A 25,637-nucleotide genomic window follows, 5' to 3' on the forward strand; every position below is an offset into this window, starting at 1 on the left:
CCCGTAGATGATGCCACATACTCCCCCTGTAGATGATGCCACATACTCCCCCTGTAGATGATGCCACATACTCCCCCTGTAGATGATGCCACATACTCCCCCCTGTAGATGATGCCACATACTCCCCCTTGTAGATAATGCCACATACTCTCCCCTGTAGATGATGCCACACACTCTCCCCTGTAGATGATGCCACATACTCTCCCCTGTAGATGATGCCACATACTCTCCCCTGTAGATGATGCCACATACTCTCCCCTGTAGATGATGCCACATACTCTCCCCTGTAGATGATGCCACATACTCACCCTTGTAAATCATGCCACATACTCCCCCCCGTAGATGATGCCACATACTCCCCCTGTAGATGATGCCACATACTCCCCCTGTAGATGATGCCACATACTCCCCCCTGTAGATGATGCCACATACTCCCCCCTGTAGATGATGCCACATACTCCCCCCTGTAGATCATGCCACATACTCCCCCTTGTAAATCATGCCACATACTCCCCCCTGTAGATCATGCCACATACTCCCCCCTGTAGATCATGCCACATACTCCCCCCCCTGTAGATGATGCCACATACTCCCCCCTGTAGATGATGCCACATACTCCCCCCTGTAGATGATGCCACACACTCTCCCCTGTAGATGATGCCACACACTCTCAGATGATGTTACACACTCTCCCCTGTAGATGATGTCACACGCTCTCCCCTGTAGATGATGTCACACACTCTCCCCTGTAGATGTTGCCACACACTTCCCCTGTAGATGATGCTACATACTCCCCCCACCCTGTAGATGATGCCACACACTCTCCCCTGTAGATGATGCCACACACTCTCAGATGATGTTACACACTCTCCCCTGTAGATGATGTTACACACTCTCCCCTGTAGATGATGCCACACACTCTCCCCTGTAGATGATGCCACACACACTCCCCTGTAGATGATGCCACACACTCTCCCCTGTAGATGATGCCACACACTCTCCCCTGTAGATGATGTCACACACTCTCCCCTGTAGATGATGTCACACACTCTCCCCTGTAGATGATGTCACACACTCTCCCCTGTAGATGATGCCACACACTTTCCCCTGTAGATGATGCTACATACTCCCCCCACCCTGTAGATGATGCCACATACTCTCTCCTGTAGATGATGCCACATACTCTCTCCTGTAGATGATGCCACATACTCTCTCCTGTAGATACCACATACTCTCCCCTGTAGATGATGCTACATACTCCCCCCACCCTGTAGATGATGCCACATACTCTCTCCTGTAGATGATACCACATACTCTCTCCTGTAGATGATGTCACACACTCTCCCCTGTAGATGTTGCCACACACTTCCCCTGTAGATGATGCTACATACTCCCCCCACCCTGTAGATGATGCCACACACTCTCCCCTGTAGATGATGCCACACACTCTCAGATGATGTTACACACTCTCCCCTGTAGATGATGTTACACACTCTCCCCTGTAGATGATGCCACACACTCTCCCCTGTAGATGATGTCACACACTCTCCCCTGTAGATGATGTCACACACTCTCCCCTGTAGATGATGTCACACACTCTCCCCTGTAGATGATGCCACACACTTTCCCCGGTAGATGATGCTACATACTCCCCCCACCCTGTAGATGATGCCACATACTCTCTCCTGTAGATGATGCCACATACACTCTCCTGTAGATGATGCCACATACTCTCTCCTGTAGATGATGCCACATACTCTCTCCTGTAGATGATGCCACATACTCTCCCCTGTAGATGATGCTACATACTCCCCCCACCCTGTAGATGATGCCACATACTCTCTCCTGTAGATGATACCACATACTCTCTCCTGTAGATGATGCCACATACTCTCTCCAGTAGATGATGCCACATACTCTCTCCTATAGATACCACATACTCTCCCCTGTAGATGATGCCACATACTCCCCCTTGTAGATGATACCACATACTCCCCCCCTGTAGATGATGCCACATACTCCCCCTGTAGATGATGCCACATACTCCCTCCTGTAGATGATGCCACATACTCCCTCCTGTAGATGATGCCACATACTCCCCCCTGTAGATGATGCCACATACTCCCCCCTGTAGATGATGCCACATACTCCCCCCTGTAGATGATGCCACATACTCCCCCCTGTAGCTAGCGCCACCCCCCATCCCTGTAGATCGAGCCATTGTGGCTCCCTCTAGAAGGATAATCCCCAGCCAGAGAGTTGTCGACGCTCTTGTCAGGGATTCCTCTTCTGGAGGAGCCCCTGACGTCACTATATATGGACAGTTTAGTCAGGGGCTCTACCTATGAGCGGAATCCCCGGCCAGAGCGTAGACAATGCTCTGTCCGGGAATTTTGGTGCTCCAGGAGTGAATGGTAGAGCAGGAACCAGATCGTTTCCTGCTCTGCCCTAGCATTCAATTATATCTGCGTCCTGAGGATACAGATACAATTGAATGTGGCAGTTTTCTCAACCCTATCGCAATACAGGACACGTCCCGGGATAGTAATTTGCCAGGACTATCTCTGTAAATTCGAAACAGTGCCGGCAAATTTGGGATCTGGAATCTGTTTAGATCACGGTACATTGCCTAGACTAGATACAAATGTATCCACTTCTCAGCCGAGAACAAGACTAGCGATCTACCAGTTTGCAGCCTGTTAATGTAAACAACCATGATCTTATTCAGACTGCAAACTAATATTTTGAAGAAGGTGAAGATTTGAAACATAAAATATATAGTGTATAGTAATACAGTGATAAGGCCTTTTTGTTTTTACATATAAAACCAAAAAAACCTTTAAAAACGTATACTCATAAAACATATAAATATTTACGGTTTGCTCTATTTTTTCCAGTTACTTACCAGTAGCATTTTAGACTGTTTAACTATACGCCTGCATTTGTACATTATTGTTATAATGAGCTTTGTTAAAAAGTGGGTACTACTCCGTATTAGAAAGATGTACCTAATAAAATATTAACTGGGTGTATGTGTAAAATGAAAACATGAACAGTATACAATAGTGTATTGAAATATATACTGGTTACTGGACAAGGATTGGAAAACTAGTGCAGAGGAATATTTGTTGTGCAGCCATCTAGTAAATTTGCTCAGTAGCTCGTTCCAAAGGGGCGATTTCTGCTTTGTGTAATGATGGCCATGTGAAAGAAAGCTCTTCTAACAAACACACAAGTTGGAGAATCACTCATGGTATGAATGTTTAACCCCTTAGAGACGCAGTCAATTTTTGTATTATCATTTTTTTTTTCATACCCACCGTCCAAAAGCCATAACTTTTTAATTTTTTCGTCGACATTGCCGTTTGTGATTTGCAGGACGAGTTGGATTTTTTACGCAATTATTTTATGTAACATGTAATGTACTGGGAGACTGAAAAAAAATTATTTATGGGGGAAATGGGCAAAAAAAACTGTGATTCCGCTTTTGTTTTTGAGTTTTGTATGTACGGCTTTCATTGTGCGGTACTTTATTCTATGGGTTGATACCATTACAGAGATACTAAATTAATTTAGTTTTTTTTTTCATTTTACCACTTTTACAAAGAAAAAAAATCTATTTGTTAAAGGCTATGTAACCTTTTAAAATTATTTTTTTGTTGAAATAAAACAGTGTGGTCCAACTTTCGAACTACTTATTATTAAGAATAATTTTACATTTTTCAGATATAGCTACTTTGGATCCTTCATACAGAGCAGCTGTATCTATCGCTGAAACCCACTGTCACTGACGGGTTAACTTAGATGTGATCGGTAACTAGGGTTGCAAGATGCTTCAAAATATTGATACTATTTAGATGCCGTGCACCCTCAAACGGTTCAATACTATTAATGAATGTATTTCCATACTAAGGTGTGCGGCCGCACAGCTTAGTATTGTACATGAATTTAGTCAGAGTGGGGCTGTATAATACATCCATTACCCACTCCTGGCAAGCGTACGCGTGCGGTCATCATGATGTGATGCGGCCAGCACATTGAAGGACCACAGGGTTGTCTGACCATATTTCCTGTTGTTAGGGTATACCTAGGTATAAAAACTACCTGTATAAGTACACAGGCTAATGTAGTGGCATATATATATGCCTGTACAGTAAAGTTTAAAAATAAAAAATATATAAAAGTACTGTTAAATTAAAAAAAACAGTAAAAAAAAACAAACATCTTTTTTTTTACAATAAACATTAAAATAAAAGGCTCAATACATAAAATACACATATTTGGTATCGTCGCGACCATAATAACCTGCACAACAAATTTATAGCGTCATTTATGATGTGTATGCTGAAAATAAAATAAAAACTGCTTTCTTTCACTTATTAATGTGAGGCACGAGGGGTTATGAATTCAGCACCTCCATGTGCGTTACATTAATAGTCATTAACCCCATCATATACCTCACACTTGAACCCAATGTTGTCCTCTATGACTCTGAGGAACATGATGGGGTTAATGACTATTAATGTGAGGCACATGGAGGTTCAAAATTTATCACACCACGTGCCTCACATCAGAAAATGGAAGAACTTTTTTTTAATTATTATTGGCAAAGTATCATTTTGGTATACAGATTCGCAATACTACACAAAGTATTGGTATCGAAGTCCAAATTCTGGTATCGTGACAACCCTGTCGGTAACAGCTCGATCCTGAATGTCAGAGATACGCAGGACCCACTGACACTGAACCAGTCAGTCCAACTGACCTGACGGATACCGATTTCAGTGCTATATACAGCTACTCTGTATGCAGGATACAAAGCAGCTGTATCTAAAAAAGTAAAAGTAATTTTTAATAAAAAGTAGTTTGAAAGTTGCACCAATCACACTAATACACGGTTTTATTTATTTTTTAAATATATAGTTTGCAAAGCCGTACATAGCCTTTAAAAAAAATTATATTGTTTGGTGTCGCCATATTCCGAGAGCCATAACTTTTCCTGTCAATTCAGTGGTATGAAGTCTTATTTTTTGTGGCGTAAGTGGTCGTTTTTTATTGGTACCATTTTGGGGGTACATACGACTTTTAAATAATTTTTTTGGGGGAGCTCAGGTGAGCAAAAAACAGCAAGTCTGGCGTTTTTATATTTCTTTACGTACTTTTAATAATCGTCACTTGCACGATATACTGAAATACTAATGTATTGCAGTATATCAGGATTTTAACAGGCTTCTATTAAAGGGGTTGTCCATGCTGGGGGCTGTATTTTTATACTGCCACAGGATAGGTCATAAGTATATGACTCTGCACCAATCAGCTGCTCCGGCTGCCGGAAGCTATGCAGGGTTGGTGCTGGCAGAAGATGGCTTGGGCCGTGGGCTTAATAGGAGTACAAAGATGGCAGACCTGGGGGACTTCATTAGCTCCCGATGACAACCATCGGGACTCCGCAATCCGTATAGAGGGAACTTCATACTTTCCCTTGGCGGATGTCACGTAGATGTACATGACATGTCGCCATAGGGTTAAGAGTGGACTGAAATATTCTACCTGCTTAACTTTGGAAAATTATATAGTTTAAACGTTAACACAACACACACACACACACACACACACACACACACACACTAATGCCTAGTCACAGATTACGCTTTTCTTTAGACAACGTTGATATAGTTTAAATACTGTAAAGAATATCTTACCTTTAAACGCACTGTATCTTTAAAAGCAGCAGAGAAAGAAAAGAAAAACAAAATGTTAAAGAAAAAAACACTAATTATCATAAGATTAAATACAGTATACCAACTTCAACATACAAATATTAAATGTTATACATTCTTAATGTTGTATAAATTTATAGCTCGTTGCATATGTACTTAATATGAATTTAGAAAAGTTTATATAATTTTTATAATATAAATGTTAGGTTATCAATCTAAGCCCCCTATTTATATTTAAAAAAAATAGTAATATGTAGGATGTTCTAATGGCAATAGAAAATCAGTTATCACCTCCCGTTGTGGTCTCTTCTCCCTAAAGCGGTTCATACATTTCAGATAGCTGACGGTGAACGATCGTTCGGCCGACGGCTATTCGTCCTGACTCCCACATACACATGCATGCGTTCTCAAAAAGGTAGAATGAGTAAACCCGCTGCCAGACTCCTCTGACATCTGCTGTCGGGGTAGAGTTGGGACACCACTATACACATCAGATGGTCGGTCCTGCCAAAATTGATGTGTTCGGCCAACATACATCTAATGTGTATAGCCACATTGCTCACACAGTCGAGATTTTACATGCATTTTTAAGCCAAAACCAGAATTGGATCCAGGAGGGAAGACCTATTAGGCCTGCATTTATATAATTTTCCTGTTTAGGTCCATTCCTGGTTTTGTCTTAAAAAATACTTGCCAAATCTGCACTGTGTGAACAAGCACTATTTTCATGCTGCTGCCCCAAGGCCCTTCGAATCCGTGCTGAACATGTTCAGTAGTTTAGTTCCCCCTCTTAAGACCAGAGAGTGCGGGGCCTGTTTTAACACTTAGGTGAGCCCAGTGTGAAAAACTTTTATGAGTGGCCCCCCTCCTAAACAGACTGGAGCACTGAGGGTTAAAATTGTCTTTATTCTCGGTGATCGGGCTGCATCAGGACTATGCTGTATTTATGACGCGGTCTTCCACTCTGTAGTTCAACACTTCCCCTTGCTACTTTATCTCCTCCCCCTCGGCGCCCAGCTGTCCCTGCGTGCCTCCTCCTTCCTAGCCTGGCAAACGGTCTCCCTGACAACCCGGAATGCTACAGCATTCATTAGCGCTGCGGCCAGGGGACACATACACAAATCGGAAGACACACAACAATGCTGCTCTCCTCCTTGGGTATCCACCCCCAAAAAAACCCATACAAGTTTTCATCTGTGTCTGGAGGGCACAAACACAGTTGAAAATGGTGCCACTGCCAACGGGGCCCGATGCAGGAGCTCCATTTTCCCCCATGGGTAAAGCGGGCCCCTACCGGTCATTTTGAAATATATGGTCAGCTTTAGTGAGAAGAGATAACAACGGGAGGTGAGAACCGATTTTCTATTGCCATTAGAACATCCTAGATAGGACTATTTTTTGATAAATAGGGGGCTTGGAAAAGTCATCTCAGAACTGCTAGAGAACAGGAAAATAGAATTAGGGGAAGTACAGGTAATACCTTACTTACTATAAGTAAGGTAATATAGCAGTTACATATACATTTAACATTTTTTAAATGTTTCTATTATTCCCATTCAGACTTGCACCTGATTTTCAGGAAATATACATAGATGCATAAAGTTATCCAAGTGAACATTGTTCTCTCTTTTCTTACAACATTTATAAATAGCGAGCAGACAACTGGCCTTATTAGAAAGAGTTGGATTCAGAAGTTTAGCTTACGGACTCTACTGCTGGTAGGTGCCAATATCGAAACTATTCTAAATGATCAAACAGTCATAGAAAAATATTTAAAAAACAAAAAAGTGTGGAGAGCCCCAAGGTAAAATATCAACACTTAATATGCAGTTTTTTTTAAAATTAGTGGTGGCTTCTAACTGGTTCTTTCTGTCCAGTCTTCTGCTTCAGGCCATGTGAAATTTACATTTCATACATTGTAGATTTGGGTAGTAATTCGAAGCCAAATCCAGGAGTGGATCCCAGGGGAAATATAATGGAAAGATTTCTACTTCTTCGATACTTACCATCCACTTCTGATTTTGGCATTAAAATACTGATGCAAAATACTAACAAAGTCAGCAACGTGTGAATGAGGCCTTATACAGCTTATGATCAAAAAAAATAAATTGCGCCAAAAAACGCTGCCAATTCATAATCTGCCTCAAAATTACTGAAGGCATTTTAAGGCAGATTTTTTCTGCCTGACAAAAAACACTGTGTGAACTCCCCCTTAAGTTAATTCAGTGTTGTCTAGATCCTTTGCGGTCTGAGGGTATGTTCACACGCTAAAAAAAAAACAGCTGTAAAATACGGAGCTGTTTTCAAGGGAAAACAGCCTCTGATTTTCAGCATCAAGTGTTATTTGATGCGTTTTTTTCTGGCCGTTTTTGGAGCGGTTTTTCTATTGACCCAATGAAAAACGGCTCCAAAAATGGCTCAAGAAGGGACATGCACTTCTTTTTACGGGGCATTTTTTTACGCATTGCTTTTTCGAACGGCTGCATAAAAAACGCCCCATCGGAACGAAATGCCGGTTTTCCCATTGAAATCAATGGGCAGATGTTTGGAGATGCTTCTGTATTTTCAGACGTTTTTCAGGAGCGTTTACGGCTGAAAAGAAAGAAGCCTCATAAAAACGTTTTTCTGCTTTAAAAACTGCTGAAAATCAGATGCGGTTTTCCCTTGAAAACAGCTCTGCAACTTTCAGCCGTTTTTATGTGCGTGTGAACACAACCTTAGTGTTTGCTATTGCAATGTTTTTCTCTTTGCATGTATTGTTTGCAGTCAAAGAGTACATGCATCTGTACATTTTTCATTTTGCTAGGATGCGCTGACCAACCTTTTTTGTGTTTCATGTTGTATGTGTGGGGGTGGTGACTGCCTCCATTTTTGGTACACAGGGGTTCACATCTGTTCTTTTTCACAGTATATGATCAGTCTTGGGGATACTTTGCCTAGATCGAAGCCCAGTACCCTGTACGCATCAGTTATTCTTAGCAGGGGTGTAGCTTAAGGCTCACATGGCCCCGATGCAAAAGTTCTAATTGCCCCCCCCCCCCGCCACAAACTTCTCATGGCCGACGGTCCGCAGCTTTCAGCTGCATCGCTGGGTCTCCTAAGTAACCCAACAATGCAGCACCAGCAGCCAGGGGCGTCACTAAGGACTTAAAACATCAGGGGGAATAGCCCCAATACATGTGTCCCCCCCCCAACAAAAAAATGTCTGTGTGTATAGGAGACAGCATATCTATAGCACTACGACCCCATCAACTATGGATAGGATTAGATACAGTGGCTCAGCAGACAGTATCACACATGATGGGATTAGATACATTGGCTCAGCAGACAGTAACACACATGATAGGATTAGATACAAGGCCCAGCAGACAGTATCACACATGATGGGATTAGATACACAGCTCAACAGACAGTATCACACATGATGGGATTAGATACAGTGGCTCAGCAGACAGTATCACACATGATCGGATTAGATACATTGGTTCAGCAGACAGTATCACACATGATAGGATTAGATACAGTGGCTCAGCAGGCAGTATCACACATGATCGGATAAGATATAGGGCCCAGCTCGCTGACATTGCGGCTCCAGCGCTGGACCCAGGAAAGGTAAGAATAATAATTTTGCTTCTTTATGTGTTACTAATTATTTTTGTGTGTTTGTGTTTTTTTCGGTTGTTGGACTACGTCGGGTTCGAGGACTACTTCAATTACAGCGTTTTTTTATTCTCAATAAAATGGTTAATGGGGGTTGTGTTTTTTTATTTCAATAAAATATTTTTTCTATGTACTTGTATTTCTTTAAACTTTATTATTACCGCCTTAGTAATGGCCGCTGGCTGATTGACAACCTCCATTATTAAGGCGGGGCTTAATGTTAGCAGGTGCAGAGGCGAACACTAACCCCCATTATTACTCTGGTACCCACTGCCACCATGGGTACTGGGAAGAGCCGGGTACGAACCAGTACCCGACCATCTGTAGTGACGGTCAGGCACTGGGGCGGCCGCAGGCAGGTAGTATTAGGCTGGGAAGGCCTAGCATCACCAGTGTGGGAAGGTCCACTGTTTCTGGCCTGTCCCTGCCTGCGGCCGTCCCGGTGGCCGACCATCACTACAGATGGTCAGGTACTGGATCGTACCCGGCTTTTCCCAGAACCCCTGGTGGCGGTGGGTACCGGGGTAATAATGGGGGTTAGTGTTAGCCTCTGCACCGGCTAACACTAAGCTCCGCCTTAGCAATGGATGCCGTCAATCAGCCGGCTGCCATTACTAAGGCGGTACTAATATAGTTAAAAAAAAACACAATGACATAGAAAAAATATTTTATTGAAATAAAAAAACAAAAACGCACACAACCCTCATTAACCATTTTATTGATAATAAAAAAAAGCCGTCATCGAAGTAGTCCTCGAATCCGACGTAGTCCAACCACCGAACCTGTAAGAAAGCACACAAAAAACGATTAGTAACACATGCAGGGCCCATGTGTGATACTGTCTGTGGGACCCTGTATCTAAGCCTACCACAAGGTAGGCTTAGATACAGGGTCCAGCAGACAGTAATCTTATACAGTATAAGATTACTGTGTGCTGGGGCCCTGTATCTAAACCTACCATGTGGTAGGCTTATATACCGGGCCCATCAGACAGGATCACACATGGGTCATGTATCTAAGCCTACCATGTGATTGGCTTAGATACAGGGCCCAGCAGACAGCATCACACAATCTGTGATCCTGTCTCATGGGCCCTCTAAGCCTGCTACAACGTAGGCTTAAAAGGGGTTGTCCTGTCCCTAAACATTGATGGCCTATCCTCAGGATAGGCCATCGATAGCTGATGTGTCGGGGTCCGACTCCCGGGAGCCGGCCAATCAGCTGTTTTGAAGGGGCCGCAGCACTCGTACGAGAGCTGCTTCCCCTTAATTTCCCTTACTCGCTCATACTGTGAATCGCCGACACGGATTCACAGTGTGAGCAAGTGACCGGAATGAAGGGGAAGCAGCTGTCTGTGGCACCTTCAAAACAGCTGATTGGCTGGCTCCCGGGAGTCGGACTCCGCCAATTAGCTTCAGCAGAAAGGGATATTAATCTTACCCCCCTCTTCAACAGCGGCGGAAGTTCTGTCCTGACTCTATCCGGGATCACGATGATGTGCGCGGCGCATAGCGTTGTGATGTCGAGCGCTGCGCACAGCGTAGTGACGTCAGGACCTCCGCTGTGATCCGGAACCAGGAAGGTAAGTACTGTCAGTTACTATAGTAACAGGGGCCCGCGGCCCTAGTTACTATAGTAACTGTTTATTGATGTGGTGCAGGGGGCCGTGGGCCCACCTGGCTTCGGGGCCTGGTCGCAATTGCGACCGTAGCGACCCCTATAGCTATGCCACCGATTCTTAGGATTATTAGTGAGCAGACGCTTCAGTGTATAACAGTATCTATAAACCTTTATGCCATTACGTATTAGAATACCTTTTCTATACTTTTAGAACCGCGTCAGTCAGACTAATCATAAAATTAAGTTAGGTGGGGAGCAAACTCGGCAACCATCACATTCCTGTCCTCGCTTGGTGACCAGGAGGAGCGTGTGCTGTCCCTCCAGGAGTGTTGGAACAGCCGAATAAGTTTGTGCGGCTTTTTACGATGCTTCCATGGATCTTAATGGAGAGTGATGGTGTATGCTTGTCCTGCTCCCTGAGCGAAGACAGGGACAACGGAAAGGTTTGCAGAGTTTGGATCCTACCCAACTTACGTTTATGACCTGTCTGATTCAGGAACAATTTGAATGTGACAAATCGTATGCATCATACCAGACTGCCTTCGTCCTGACAGATGTGTGACAGTTGGCTCAATTACGGACATGCTTTTCTTTACTCTTTCTGGGCTGTATCTATAACGTCCTGGATCTGGGAAAAAATAATATATAAGCTATATAAATTACATGCATTGTTAGTACGTTTTGTGCAATTTGTTCGCATTGTCGGTTCAAAACGATCTATTTTATTTATAAGTTAAAGAGATCGAATCAGTATTTATTATTATTAAGCTGCAAAGGCTCACAGGTGGTACCATATAAAATGTTTATATACAAAGTGCTGGAGGTTAGAAATTAGAATAATATGTGGAACTTACATATGGCATCCATCTCTAGAATTGCTTCCTTGGCCTAAAAATAAATACATCATAATTATATCAAATATCTGATAAAAAATATATATCGACTATAAAGCCTTTTAGTGCCAACAAGATAAATATGGGGGGGGGGGGGGGGGGGGTAATCCATTTCTAAAACTTTTGTCTGAGAATAAAGTTCATTCAAAAGACTAGGGTTGAGTTGCAATACCAGACAAAACCGGTGGACAAGAACGAAAATGTTTATAAAAAAAAAAAAAAATTTTTTTTTTTAAAAAGCAGACCATTTCTACTTATCTCATACAACCGCTTTAAACCTTTTGCTGCTGCTGCAATTTTACAAAAATAAAGGCTAAATTATAAAACGAAAATATATATTATGCCCCATACCAAAATATTTAAAAAAAAAGTAGAATTCTGGTACATTGTGAATAAAAAAATCAGTCCATTCTTGGACAACTTTAGATGCATATACAGCTAGAAATATGGTCAAACTTATGTGATGGTCCAAAAATATTAGAAAGTGGTTCAGGAAACACACACACACACATTATATATATATACATATATACATACACACACGTGTTTTGGCTTGCTAAATCAAGTGGTTTGTATATCAAGTGGAGTTACTAAGCCGGAGTTAAAAAGAGGAGTTAAAGCCCCTGTAAGTACTCTTCTTTTCTTTTACTTTAACAATTGTTCACTGTTTTTTGTAACTGGGATAATGGATAGCAAGATTGGAGGTTTTAGAGTACAGTTTGCCATATGTATGAATGACTGGACCAGGAGATGCAGGGTGAATACCTCTGTGACAGATGTGAACATGTTGACAATCATGTAGACAATCTTGAGCAGAGCATGCTGCTCACTGAGCAAGCAGTTAGTGGGGTAGACCTGGCGGGTGAAGCAGGATCAGGCAAGTAGCTGGGTTAATGTAGATAGGGGCAGTAGAAAGGGGTCCAAGAAAAGGGAAGGCCAAACCTGTTTCTGATATTCCAAGCAAAATTGACAAGTTGGGTGATGATGCGAGGGTGTCGGTCGCAGAAATGGCAGCCCTAGTGGATACTGATCTCCCTATCAGCCAGGAGAACAGCCTAGCTAGTAGTCGGCGGGATGGTAATGAAGGTAAGGCAAGACAATAGGTAGTTGTAGGGGATTCTATAATCAGTAAGACGGATAGAATAATTTGTCGCCAAAACCGCTTCAACCGAATGGTTTGCTGTCTCCCTGGGTTCGGCATGTGGTGGATAAATTACTGGGAGGGACTGGTGATGATCCAGCTGTCGTGGTCCATGTAGTTACCAATGACAGAATAAACGGTAGGTGGAGGAGCCTTAAGAATAATTTTAAAGAACTAGGCTACAAGCTGAAGGGTTGTATGCTCAGGAATACTGCCTGTGCCATGTGCATCACAGGAAAGACAGCGGGAGCTCAGGGAGTTAAATGCATGGCTGAAGTTTTGGTGTAGAGGAGAAGGCTTTGGGTTCCTAGAGCACTGGGCTGACTTTTCATTGGGGTACATTGGGGTTCATTGGGGTACAAACTGTATTCTGCAGATGATTGGCACCTAAATGGAAGGGGGTCCGCTATGCTGGGGGAGAGAATTCTAGCTGGGGTGGCGGAGTATTTAAACTAGGGCTGAGGAGGGAAGTCCATGTAGAAAAAATGGGGTAGTCAGGTTAGAAAGGGGTCAGACTATATTGGTGGGGTGAGAAACAGACGATGGGGAGAGGACTAGACAACAGGATAAGGAGATGCTTTTGTTACAAAACAGCAATGAAAATAAATATGCCCAAAGAATGTCATATAATCAAATAAGTGCATGTTCACAAATGCCAGAAGTCTAGCAAGCAAAATGGGGAGCTGGAGGCCTTGGTACTGGAGGAAGATATAGATCTAGTTGGTGTTGATGAAACATGGCCGGACTCTTCACACGACTGGGCTGTAAATCTACAGGGTTTTACACAGTTTTGGAAAGACAGGACAAATAGGAAAGACGGTGGTGTATGTCTGTATGTGAGAAGTGATAAGAAGGTGAGTGTGAAAGAGAGTAGTGGGTGAAGACTGTGAGGAGGTTGAAACCTTGTGGGTGGAACTACAAAGGGAGGTAAACACTGAAAAAAATACTTTTGGTGTAATCTATAGACCCCCCCCCCCCCCCCCAATATAACTGAGGAGATGGAAGGTCAGCTAAAGAAGCAGATGGAGCGGGCTGCACAGGCGGGTACTGTAGTAAAAATGGGAGATTTCAATTACTGTGATATTAATTGGCGTCCTGGTTCGGCTTCAACTACAAAGGGGAGAAATTTCCTCAACCTGTTGCAGGAAAACTTTATGGGCCCGTTTGTGGAAGACCGGACTAGAGGTGAAGCTGTTGGATCTGGTCATTTCTAATAATGCAGAGCTTGTTGGGATTGTCAATGTTTGTGAAAACCTCAGTAACAGCGATCACAATATAGTTACATTTTACCTATACTGTAAAAAACAAACACAGGCTGGGAGGGGAAAAACACTTAGTTTTAAGAAGGACAATTTTCCCAGGATGGGGGCTGCAATTCAGGATATAGACTGGGAAGAACTAATGTCAAATAATGGGACAAATGATAAATGGGAGATTTTCAAATCTACTTTGAGTTATTATAGTGCAAAATTTATTCCTATAGGTAACAAGTATAAACGACTAAAATTAAACCCCACATGGTTACACCTTCTGTAAAAAGGGCAATACATGACAAAAAAAAGGGCATTTGAAAAATCCAAATCTGAGGGTACAGCTGTAGCCTTTTTAAATTATAAAGAGCGTAATAAAATCTGTAAAAATGTAATAAAATTAGCAAAAATACTACATGAAATAAAGTGGCCAAGGATAGTAAAACAAATCCCCAAAAATTTTTCAAATATATAAATTCGAAAAAGCCAAGGTCTGAACATGTAGGACCCCTAGATAGTGGTAATGGGGAGTTGGTCACAGGGGATCAAGAGAATGCAGAGTTACTAAATGGGTTCTTTAGCTCTGTATATACAACAGAAGAAAAAGCAGCTGATGTAGCCGGTGCCAGTGCTGTTAATATATCAGTTGATATACTGAATTGGATGAATGTAAATATGGTCCAAGCTAAATTAAACAAAATAAATGTACAGAAGGCCCAGGGACCAAATGGGTTACACCCTAGAGTTCCAAAAGAGCTTAGTTCAGTTATTTCTGTCCCCCTCTTCATAATATTTAGAGATTCTCTAATGAATGGTATAGTGCCAAGGGACTGGCGCAGGGCAGATGTGGTGCCTATTTTCAAAAAGGGCTCTAGGTCTTCCCCATGTAATTATGGACCAGTAAGCTTAACATCCATCGTGGGGAAAGTGTTTGAGGGGCTATTGAGGGACTATATACAGGATTATGTGACAAAAAATAGTATTATAAGGGACAGCCAGCACGGTTTTACTAAGGACAGAAGTTGTCAAACCAACCTGATTTCTTTTTATGAAGAGGTGAGCAGAAGCCTAGACAGAGGGGCCGCTGTGGATATACAGGGTGGGCGATTTATATGGATACACCTAAATAAAATGGGAATGGTTGGTGTGTTTGGTTTACGTTACTTTATTCTTTCATGAGTTATTTATGTCATTATGGGTGTCAGGTCCGAGCATTCCTAGATGAACAGTTTCCTGGAAAGTGGATTGGTCGTCATGGGCCAGTTGAATGGCCCCCTAGGTCTCCCGATCTGACCCCCTTAGACTTTTATCTTTGGGGTCATCTGAAGGAAATTGTCTATGCTGTGAAGATACGAGATGTGCAGCAACTGAAACTACGGATACTGGAAGCCTGTGCTAGCATTTCTTCTGCGGTGTTGCTATCAGTGTGTGAAGAGTGGGAGAAGAGGGTTGCATTGACAATCCAACACAATGGGCAGCACTTTGAACACATTTTATAAGTGGTCAGAAACTTGTAAATAACTCATGAAAGAATAAAGTAACGCTAAAACCAAGCACACCATTGTTTTTCTTGTGAAATTCTCGATAAGTTTGATGAGTCACATGACCCTCTTCCCATTGAAAAAACGAAAGTTGGATACAAAATGGCCGACGTCAAAATGGCCGCCATGGTCAACACCCAGCTTGAAAAGTTTCCCCCCTCCCATATACTAATGTGCCACAAACAGAAAGTTAATATCACCAACCATTCCCATTTTATTTAGGTGTATCCACATAAATGGCCCACCCTGTAGTGTTTATATGAGAGGTGAGCAGAAGCCTAGACAGAGGGGCCGCTGTGGATATAGTGTTTTTGGATTTTGCAAAGGCATTTGACACTGTCCCTCATAGACGTCTAAAGGGTAAATTAAGGACTGTAGAGTTAGATAGTATAGTTTGCAATTGGATTGAGAATTGGCTCAAGGACAAGTCTCCAGAGCGTTGTGGTCAACGATTCCTACTCTGTATGGTCCCCGGTTATAAGTGGTGTACCCCAGGGTTCAGTGCTGGGACCACTATTATTCAAGTTATTTATTAATGAAATAGAGGATGGGATTTATAGCACTATTTTCTATTTTTGCAGATGACACCAAGCTATGTAGTAATGTTCAGTTTATGGAATATGTTCGTGAATTGCCAGTGGTTTTAACCCCTTAATGACCAGCCTATTTTAGACCTTAATGAGCAAGCCATTTTATAAGTTTTTCCATCGTCTCATTTAATGAGCTATAACTTTTTTATTTTTGCGTTGACATAGCTGTATAAGGTCTTGTTTTACATAGAATTTATTGATTAACTTTTAATAACTTTTTTTGGGGGGGGGGGAATAGAAAAAAAACGGCAATATCGCCTCACTTTTTTGCATCCTAAATTTACTCCGTTTACCGTGTGGTATAAATAACACAATAATTTTATTTAGCGGGTTGTTGTGATTGCAACAATACCAAATTTATATAGATTTTGTATGTTTTACTACTTTTACACAGTGGAAAAACTTTTTTTCAAAATTATTTGTTTTTGCGTCTCCATATTTGAAGAGCCATAACTTTTTATTTTTTCACCGATGCAGTTGTATGAGGGCTTTTTTTGCAGGACAACTTGTTTTTATCGGTACCATTTTGGAGTAGATGCCTCTAGCATGACCTAGCAGGCATTTACTACAGGCAGACATGGGGGCCTTTATTAGGCCCCCGGCAGCTATCGGAGACACAGCTCCCTCCCTCTCTCCAAAACCACTCAGATGCAGCGCTCGCTACTGAGGGGTTAAACGGGTGAGATCAATACGAATATCGATCTCACACGTTCGAGCAGGGATGTCCCCAGCCCTCAGCTACCTCTGGCAGCTGAGAGCAGGGACATTTAAAGGACCCCTGCTCTGTTTGTTTATTCCGATGCAGCGCCATAAAAAGGCTATTGCATCGGAATAAAGCCAGTTAGTGGTCGCTGTAAAAACACTATGGGGCGGTCACTAACGGGTACCAACAACCTGCATGCATCATATGTCCTTGGGGGAACTACACTGGGGGAGTCGCTTGTTGAGAAGGATCTGGGTGTACTTGTAAATCATAAACTAAATAACAGCATGCAATGTCAATCAGCTGCTTCAAAGGCCAGCAAGATATTGTCGTGTATTAAAAGAGGCATAGACTCGCGGAATAGGGATGTAATATTACCACTTTACAAAGCATTAGTAAGGCCTCATCTAGAATATCCAGTTCAGTTCTGGGCTCCAGTTCATACAAAGGATGCCCCGGAGTTGGAAAAAATACAAAGAAGAGCAACGAAGCTAATAAGGGTCATGGAGAATCTAAGTTATGAGGAAAGATTACAAGAATTAAACCTATTTAGCCTTGAAAAAAGCCAACGGGACATGATTAACTTATATAAATATATTAATGGCACATACAAAAAATATGGTGAAATCCTGTTCCATGTAAAACCCCCTCAAAAAACAAGGGGGCACTCCCTCCGTCTGGAGAAAAAAAGGTTCAACCTGCAGAAGCGACAAGCCTTCTTTACTGTGAGAATGGTAAATCTATGGAATAGTCTACCGCAGGAGCTGGTCACAGCAGGGACAGTAGATGGCTTTAAAAAAGGGTTAGATAATTTCGTAGAACAAAAAAAATATTAGCTCCTATGTGTAGAAATTTTTTACCTTCCCTTTTCCCATCCCTTGGTTGAACTTGATGGACATGTGTCTTTTTTCAATCGTACTATGTAACAGACAGACAGACAGACAGACAGACAGACAGACAGACAGACAGATAGACAGATAGACAGATAGATAGATACTGAATAAAACCACAATTTTTTCACATATTGGAGTGCTGAAAGATCTCTCTATTTTTCTACATTATTTAGTCCTTGGATCAGGACGACTTGCTTTGCACCCATACAACTTCTTTTTGTGAGAGCTGCCGTTTTCTCTCCCTCTCTCTCTATATATACACACACACATACACACAGGGACATTGCTAGGGTCTTAAAAGATCAGGGCCACAAGTCCCGGAAAATATATTTACTTTTTTATTCTGAATAAAATGGTTAATGTGGGTTTTTATTTTAAATTTCCCAAAAATATTTTTTTTATGTCGTTATTAATAGCTGCTGGCTGATTGACGATGTTCATTACTAAGGCCCCATGCACACGAACGTAAAAAAACCTCTGTTTTTGCGGACCGCATACGCGGTCTGCAAAAACTGACCCAATCACTTCCATTGAACGCGGACACCTTTCCGTATCGCTACGGATGGGTGTCCGTGCCGTAGAAATGTTCCGAAAATTATGGAACATGCCCGATCTTTTGCATTTTACTTTGCATGGAAGCACAGCCCGTAAATGCGTGTGGCAGTCGGCGTCCTGAGGACACAGATACAATTGAATGTGGCAGTTGCCGTAACACGTACCGGGACAGTAATTTTCCGGGACTGTATGTAAATTCAAGACAGTCCCGGCAAATTCGGGACTGTTGGCAGCTATACAAGTGTTGTACCCCAGCGTTCAGTGCTGGGACCACTACTATTTAACTTCTATATTATTGATATAGAGCATGGGATTACGAGTACGATTTCTATTTTTGCAAATGAAACCAAGCTATATAGTATAGTTTAGTCTATGAAAGATGTTCATAAATTACAAGCCGATTTGAGCACAATGATGAGAAGGATCTGGGTGTACTTGTAGATCATCGTCTGAATAACAGCACAAAATGTCAATAAGCTGCTTCTAAGGCCAGCAAGATATTGTCGTGTATTAAAAGAGGCATGGACTCGCGGGACAGGGATGTAATATTACCACTTTACAAAGCATTAGTGAGGCCTCATCTAGAATATGCAGTTCAGTTCTGGGCTCCAGTTCATAGAAAGGATGCCCTGGAGTTGAAAAAAATACAAAGAAGAGCAACTAAACTAATAAGCGACATGGAGAATCTAAGTTATGAGCAAAGATTAAAAGAATTAAACCTATTTCGATTTGAAAAGAGACGACTAAGGGGGGACATGTTTAACTTATATAAATATATGAATGGCCCATACAAGAAATATAGTGAAAACCTGTTCCATGTAAAACCCCCTCAAAAGACAAGGGGGCGCTCGCATTGTCTGGAGAAAAAAACGTTCAATTTGCAGAGACGACAAGCCTTCTTTTCTGTGAGAACTGTGAATCTATGGAATAGTCACCGCAGGAGCCGGTCACAGCAGGGACAGTAGATGGCTTTAAAAAAGGGTTAGATAATTTCCTAGAACGAAAAAAAGTGCCTATGATAATTTAGGTAATTCTTGTTTGAATGTTGATCCAATCAGAATGTGACTTGGGATCAGGAGGGAATTTTACCTTTTTATGGCAAATTGGTTAATGCCTAGGTTATTTATTATCATTATTTTTTTTTCAAACCTTCCTCTCGATCAATAGGGGTAAAACAAAGTTCTATAATTTTTCCCATCCCTTTCCCCCATCCCTTGGTTGAACTTGATGGACATATGACTTTTTTCAACTGTACTAACTATGTAACTAGGAGTATGTTGTAGGGATCCAGCTGGGGGAATACTAAATGTGCAGTATAAAACAAAAACATTTTCACCTCACATGATATATTTATATCAAAGATTAGTGTTACAAATATAAAAAAAATAATACAATAAGCCATCATTGAAATCATCCCTACCTTTTGGGGGATAATTGTATGGTGGTTCTCTAGTATAAGTTTCTTTATGTGATGGGTCCACAGACGTTTCTCTTCTACTGTTTTCGCCTGTATAACAGGAAAATATAAGAAATACATTCACAAATTAACGATAATGAGGCTTGTGGAATAATTGGGTGAGCAAGGCAAATGATGCTATCAAATTGGTACTTTCCAAAACCAATTAAGTGGACCTCTCATCAGAATGTGCTGCCTCAAAGTGCAGTATGTTATTATGAAAAGTCTCCTGGGAGATTATGCCAAGCAGCATAAAAATAATATTGTGGCGTTTGGTTAATAGCAGGTAAGAAAGAAAACAGTGGACCAGCCATTCCCCTTTCCAGCCCAGCGGACCTGTCAGGATAATATGCTGCCTTTATTTTATTCTGATGATAGTTTTGCATTTAAGTCAATAAGGAAACAAGCATTTAAAGGGGTTATGTGGGGACCAAAAATTATTAGCAGTATACTCACTGCTGTGAGTATGTGAGTACACTCGCTAGTATGCATTTCGGTACGTCTACTTGCACAGTCTTTTTTGAGGGCGATATGACTCTTCGTCATGTGACCTACCCAGTTATACTCCATGTACAAGCAGGAGCCCTAGTACATCGAGTACATGGAGTACAGCGGGGTCGGTCACGTGACGAAGAGTTGTATCGTCATCAAAGAAGGCTGTGCAACTAGACATCTGGTCCCCCGGCAGCACTATAAAAATCTATGAAAATCTCAGAATCAGCCCGACGGGGGACCGGGATGCACATTAGCGAATGTACTCACATACTGCTGGGAGTACACTGCTAATCATTTTTTGTCAAAATATTTTTTGAGTCAAAATTTTCCCCCTCAAGGTCATGTACATTTATTGAGCGAGAAGACTTACTTGTACATTGTGCTGTTGTTTGCTGTTCTTATAGTGTGTCAAAGTGAAGCAGAGGGAGTCTCTTGTACTCTCAATCAGCATCAAATGTGAACACTAAATAAAAAATAAAAAATAACCTGAAAATAAGTAACGCTTAAAACACAAAAGGGAGTCCTACAAATTTGTGCTTACCGGAATATGAGTCTTATAAACAAAGTGGTCTCCACGTTTTTTTGTGATTAGTAGGGCTTTATAAAACAGGAAAAATGCCCTCTCACTGCGGGCACGTTGCACACGGAATGTCCCCTCCAGTACCAGTTCACCATATGTGGTCAGATCCAAGCCCTTCCAATTCAGCAGCAAAGACTGAATCTCCTGTTAAAGAACACCAGTCATGAGAGTAAAATCTATGGTGGGCCAGATTTCTATAGTCTCAATTTTAACCACCTAACCTGTTGTCGCACGGCATGTTCATGTTTTCTCTTCATGTCATTGATGTACCAAGCTACTCCAGTCATGGTCTCTATGGCCTCTTCTACCACCTCATATCCTACTTTATTTACATCAAAATGTTTAGCTATTTCCTAAAGAAATAAATGTTAATATCTGAAGCAATCATCCAAAACATAAAAAGGCAGAATATGAAGGGGGAAAAAATGCATTTTCTTATAACAAAATAATAATGCAAAAAAGTCAGCACTAATTAAATACATGGGAAAGGGGTAGAGAAAAATAAATAAAAATCACAGGAGTGTTGCTTTTTCCCGGTTACCTGCAATAGAAGATGATATTTAAGTATTCTCTGGACTGGTTTTAAGAGGTAGGAGCCCAAGGGTAGGGTATGTTTGAGCATCTCCTGCCTTTCTCGAAAAAATGTTGCCAAGACTTTGTTCCTCATACATTCAGTCAGGGTAGCCACGGAACTGAAACAAAAGGAACTGGATTGAGATGGATGATGGACAATACTGGTTAGATTTTTTCTGAATTTCTTCAAGGCATGACTAAAAACCATTTTTCATTAAGAGCGATCATCGTGGCAGCATAATAATTCCTTCTCTTGCGAGAGCTATACTATAGGCAGCCAAATGCAGAGCTGCCATTATGACAGTACGAGTGGTACTGCCGCATAGGGCACGCCGCCGCTTTCAAAATTACTTTTAGTAATAGTTAGTTTGGAGAAAGTAACGGGGCCCATTACTTTACAGGGCCCATACAAAGTGGGGCCCTGCTTTCCAATGTCCTGACAAAATGTTTGTGGCGGAGCACACAACATCCTAAAGCATATGTGCCGATGCGCACAACTTACTGACGTCAGGAGTTTATAAAGCAGGGCCCCGGCATTAGGATCAGGCACCAGAAGTAAAGAGGCACCCAGGAGAAGGAAGTGGATCCAGGAAGACACGGGAGCGGTAAGTACATAGGGGGTTTGGTGTATAATTATTTTTTTTAGGGGGTCTGATCTGGGGTCTGTATTAATTTAGGTAGTCTGGTCTGGGGTCTATGTGTTTCGGGGTCTGAATTTATATTTAGGGATCGGGTCTGGGGTATGTATTTATTTAGGTGTCTGGTCTGGGGTTTGAATTTATTTAGTGTCCTGGTCTGCTGTCTGAATACATTTTGGGGTCTGGTCTGGAGTCTGAATTAATTCAGGGTGTCCGGTCAGGGTCTGATCTAAGTTAGTGGCCAGGTCTAGGGTAAATATTTAGGGGTCTGTATAATTTAGAGGTCTGATCTGGGAGTCTGTATTAATTTAGGGGTCTGAATTAACTATGACATCCGGTCTGGTATCTACGCAGGTATCATGGGTGCGATGCGTTAGGAGGAGATGGAGATTTCATCCAGGCGTGGCGCGGCCTGCAGGAGCCAGAAGCAGCAGCCAGCACTGCATCATGGTGAGTGACTCCGTACAATGATTTTATTTATGCTGCTCTCTGCACACCTACTGTTCAACAGAGCCCCAATCCACCGGTCTCCCGACTGCCCCAACACAGAGCCCCTGCCAATTTGTGTAGACCCCCTGGCCCCACTCCCGTCCATGCCACTTTCTAATGCCCCACCTCCCCCGGTAATGGGGACGGGTCCAGATGCCATGACTGTATGGCCCAGAAATTTCTGATGGTGGCCCTGGTCAAATGTGTTGTAAATGTTGCTACAAGCAGGACTTACTGTGCATTTACTGACACTGCTGTAAGCAAATTGATTTAGATGAACGATAAATGTTTACTCTCTTTGTGCATTTACACTAGGCAATTATTCCTATGATCGTTTGAAAATACCAAGTGTGAATAAAAGAACAAAGCAAGTGATAGCAGTAGATTAATTAACGACCGCCCACCATCTTTTGACGGCAGGCGGTGCATGCCTTTAGTCTACAGCGACGTCTTTTGGCGTCGCTGTAGAAAAGGCTCATGAGCGCTCCTGTGGGCGCTCATCCTCTAAGCAGGAGCTGTAACTAACAGCTCCTGATCTTAGAGAAGCCTGCTGAATACAGTTGGGGTCGGAAAGCTTTCGGATCCCAGCTGTTTAACCCTTTGATCGCCACGGTCCATGACCGCGGCAAGATCAAAGGGAACTCCCCACTTTGATCTAGTGATCGGAAACACAGTGACATGATCAAACACGGGGGAATCCCTCTGCAGTCAGCCCTGGGGGCCTATAAAGGACCCCAGGACTGTCTGTTCAGTAAGCCGCTTGCTGTTCGGGCACACTATTTGCAGCCCTAACAGCAGCCTGTGTCATAGTGACACAGTGTGATGTATTAGCATACAGGAGTATGCTAATACAGAAGTAAAAAATTAACATATAAAAAAAGCTATCCCTTAATGGGATTTTAAAAAAAATCAAAAAAAAAATCATTATTTGGCATAAAATACATTTTATTGTCCCTACACTAAATAAAAACAAAAAACCTACACATAACAGATATCTAAGCGACTGTAATACCCTGAAGAATTAATATAATCGGTTATGTAGCGTGAAACGTGAACGGGATGAAAGATAAAGAAAAACGATGCATAGAATCCAAACTGTGAAAAAAAAATAATACAATTTCTCTTGCATAAAACAAAGCCTCATACGGCCACGTCAATGAAAAAATAAAAAAAAGTTATGGCTGCTAAAATGCAGAGGTAAAAATTGAAAAACGTAGCTGGTCATTAAGTGGTTAAAGTGTGAAGTTTTTAATTCACCACTAAAATATAGGAATAGATGTATACTGCGTAACACATATGAAGCAGACTTACTTGGGATAGTTGTTACAGTACTGGGTGTAAATGTCAAAGTACAGGCTCTGGATAAAATAAAAAAGGAAAATATTACATAGAAGCATATTTTTGTAATCAGAAAAAAATCAATCTTACATTGGATAAATATTTCTCTTTTTTTTTTCATGCTAAGGGCCAGTTCACACCAATGTTGGAGGCTCAGTTAGGGGCCTCCATCGCAGATCCAGCCGAAAATATAAAAAACAATAGCGTAGCACGCTGCACTGTTTCTGGTAAAACTACGCCCCCCCCCCCCACCAAAACCATTAAAGTGAACAGGTTGGTGGTGTCCGTGGTGCAACGGTACTGCCGCTTATGGGTATTTATGGGTATGAGCAAAACAGAATTCCAAGAGCAGGTGTTTACCTTGCCTTAAAATTAAAAAAAAAAAAATGGAAAAACAGATTATAAATTCTGACAAGTCAGAAAATGTTTCCTATGTCACATCACCCTAGTATCAAAAGGACATCTCTATGCAGGAACCTAGTCCAACAGATCTCCCTATAGATGTAACTTGGAAAATAAAGGCCAACTCATAAATCGGGGTTATGTTCCTGCATGGGAGTAAAATTCACTCATTTATACAAGACTACAGCTCACGTCTCTAGAAGAAAATCAACAGGAAAATATGAATCAAAACACCATAAAACATAACATCTTCCTAATTTATATACGAATTTAAAGAGGCTCTGTCGCCAGATTATAAGTGCCCTTTCTCCTACATAATGTGATCAGCGCTGTGATGTAGATAACAGCAGTGGTTTTTATTTTGAAAAACGATAATTTTTGAGCAATTACTTTCTTAATAGACAACTGGGCGTGTTTTTACTTTTGACCACTTGGGCGTTGTACAGAGGAGTGTATGACGCGGACCAGTCAGTGGCCAATCAGACGAATCAGCATCATACACTTCTCATTGTTCTAGCCCATTGTTACAGTGTGATTGTGCAGTGAAAGAAGCTGGGCTGGAACAATGAGAAGTGTAGGTCACTGATTGGTCACTGATTGGTCAGATCACACACTCCTCTGTACAACGCCCAATTGGTCAAAAGTAAAAACACGCCCAGTTGTCGATTAAGAAAGTAATTAGCATAAATCTAAAATTGCTCATAACTTGCTAAAAAATGATCGTTTTTCAAAATAAAAACCACTGTTGTTATCTATATTACAGCGTCGATCAGATTATGTAGGAGATAGTAAAGTTATAATCTGGTGACAGAGCCTCTTTAAGTGAAGATTAAATTCTTACTGCTGTATACCCACTGGTGTTAATGTATTAATTTGTAAAATGTAAATAAATATGGAGTTGTTCAATAATGTACAGTTAATATCCAGATTTCAGTTATAACTTATCTACTTATCGCTCACTCCTGACCTTTTCCACAAAGCAGCTAGCAACAGCCACGGGGTCTTCACTGCAACTATCAAGGTCTTGAAGAAGTTGACTGCAAAAAAAAAAAAGTATGTTACAGCAGAAATGGTTTCCACTCCATCTCATAATGGAGTGC

At 41.7% G+C, this 25,637-nt stretch overlaps 1 protein-coding gene across 2 annotated transcripts in view; it reads right to left on the minus strand.

Annotated features, from left to right (window-relative positions):
• LOC142665278 (pleckstrin homology domain-containing family G member 3-like) overlaps nt 1-25,637 on the minus strand; it is an 89,650-nt gene that overhangs the window by 45,498 nt on the left and 18,515 nt on the right. For both annotated transcript variants that reach the window (XM_075844925.1, XM_075844924.1), the window contains exons 3-12: nt 25,505-25,574; nt 24,109-24,155; nt 21,639-21,789; nt 21,319-21,450; nt 21,059-21,241; nt 20,888-20,980; nt 19,987-20,073; nt 11,855-11,888; nt 11,533-11,628; nt 5,703-5,719 (exon numbers count right to left, since the gene is read on the minus strand). In XM_075844925.1, the coding sequence (XP_075701040.1) occupies nt 5,703-5,719; nt 11,533-11,628; nt 11,855-11,888; nt 19,987-20,073; nt 20,888-20,980; nt 21,059-21,241; nt 21,319-21,450; nt 21,639-21,789; nt 24,109-24,155; nt 25,505-25,574 (910 nt within the window). The remainder of the gene's footprint in view (nt 1-5,702; nt 5,720-11,532; nt 11,629-11,854; nt 11,889-19,986; nt 20,074-20,887; nt 20,981-21,058; nt 21,242-21,318; nt 21,451-21,638; nt 21,790-24,108; nt 24,156-25,504; nt 25,575-25,637) is intronic.

The sequence above is a fragment of the Rhinoderma darwinii genome, chromosome 12 (genome assembly GCF_050947455.1).
Source record: "Rhinoderma darwinii isolate aRhiDar2 chromosome 12, aRhiDar2.hap1, whole genome shotgun sequence".
Lineage (NCBI taxonomy): Eukaryota > Metazoa > Chordata > Amphibia > Anura > Rhinodermatidae > Rhinoderma > Rhinoderma darwinii.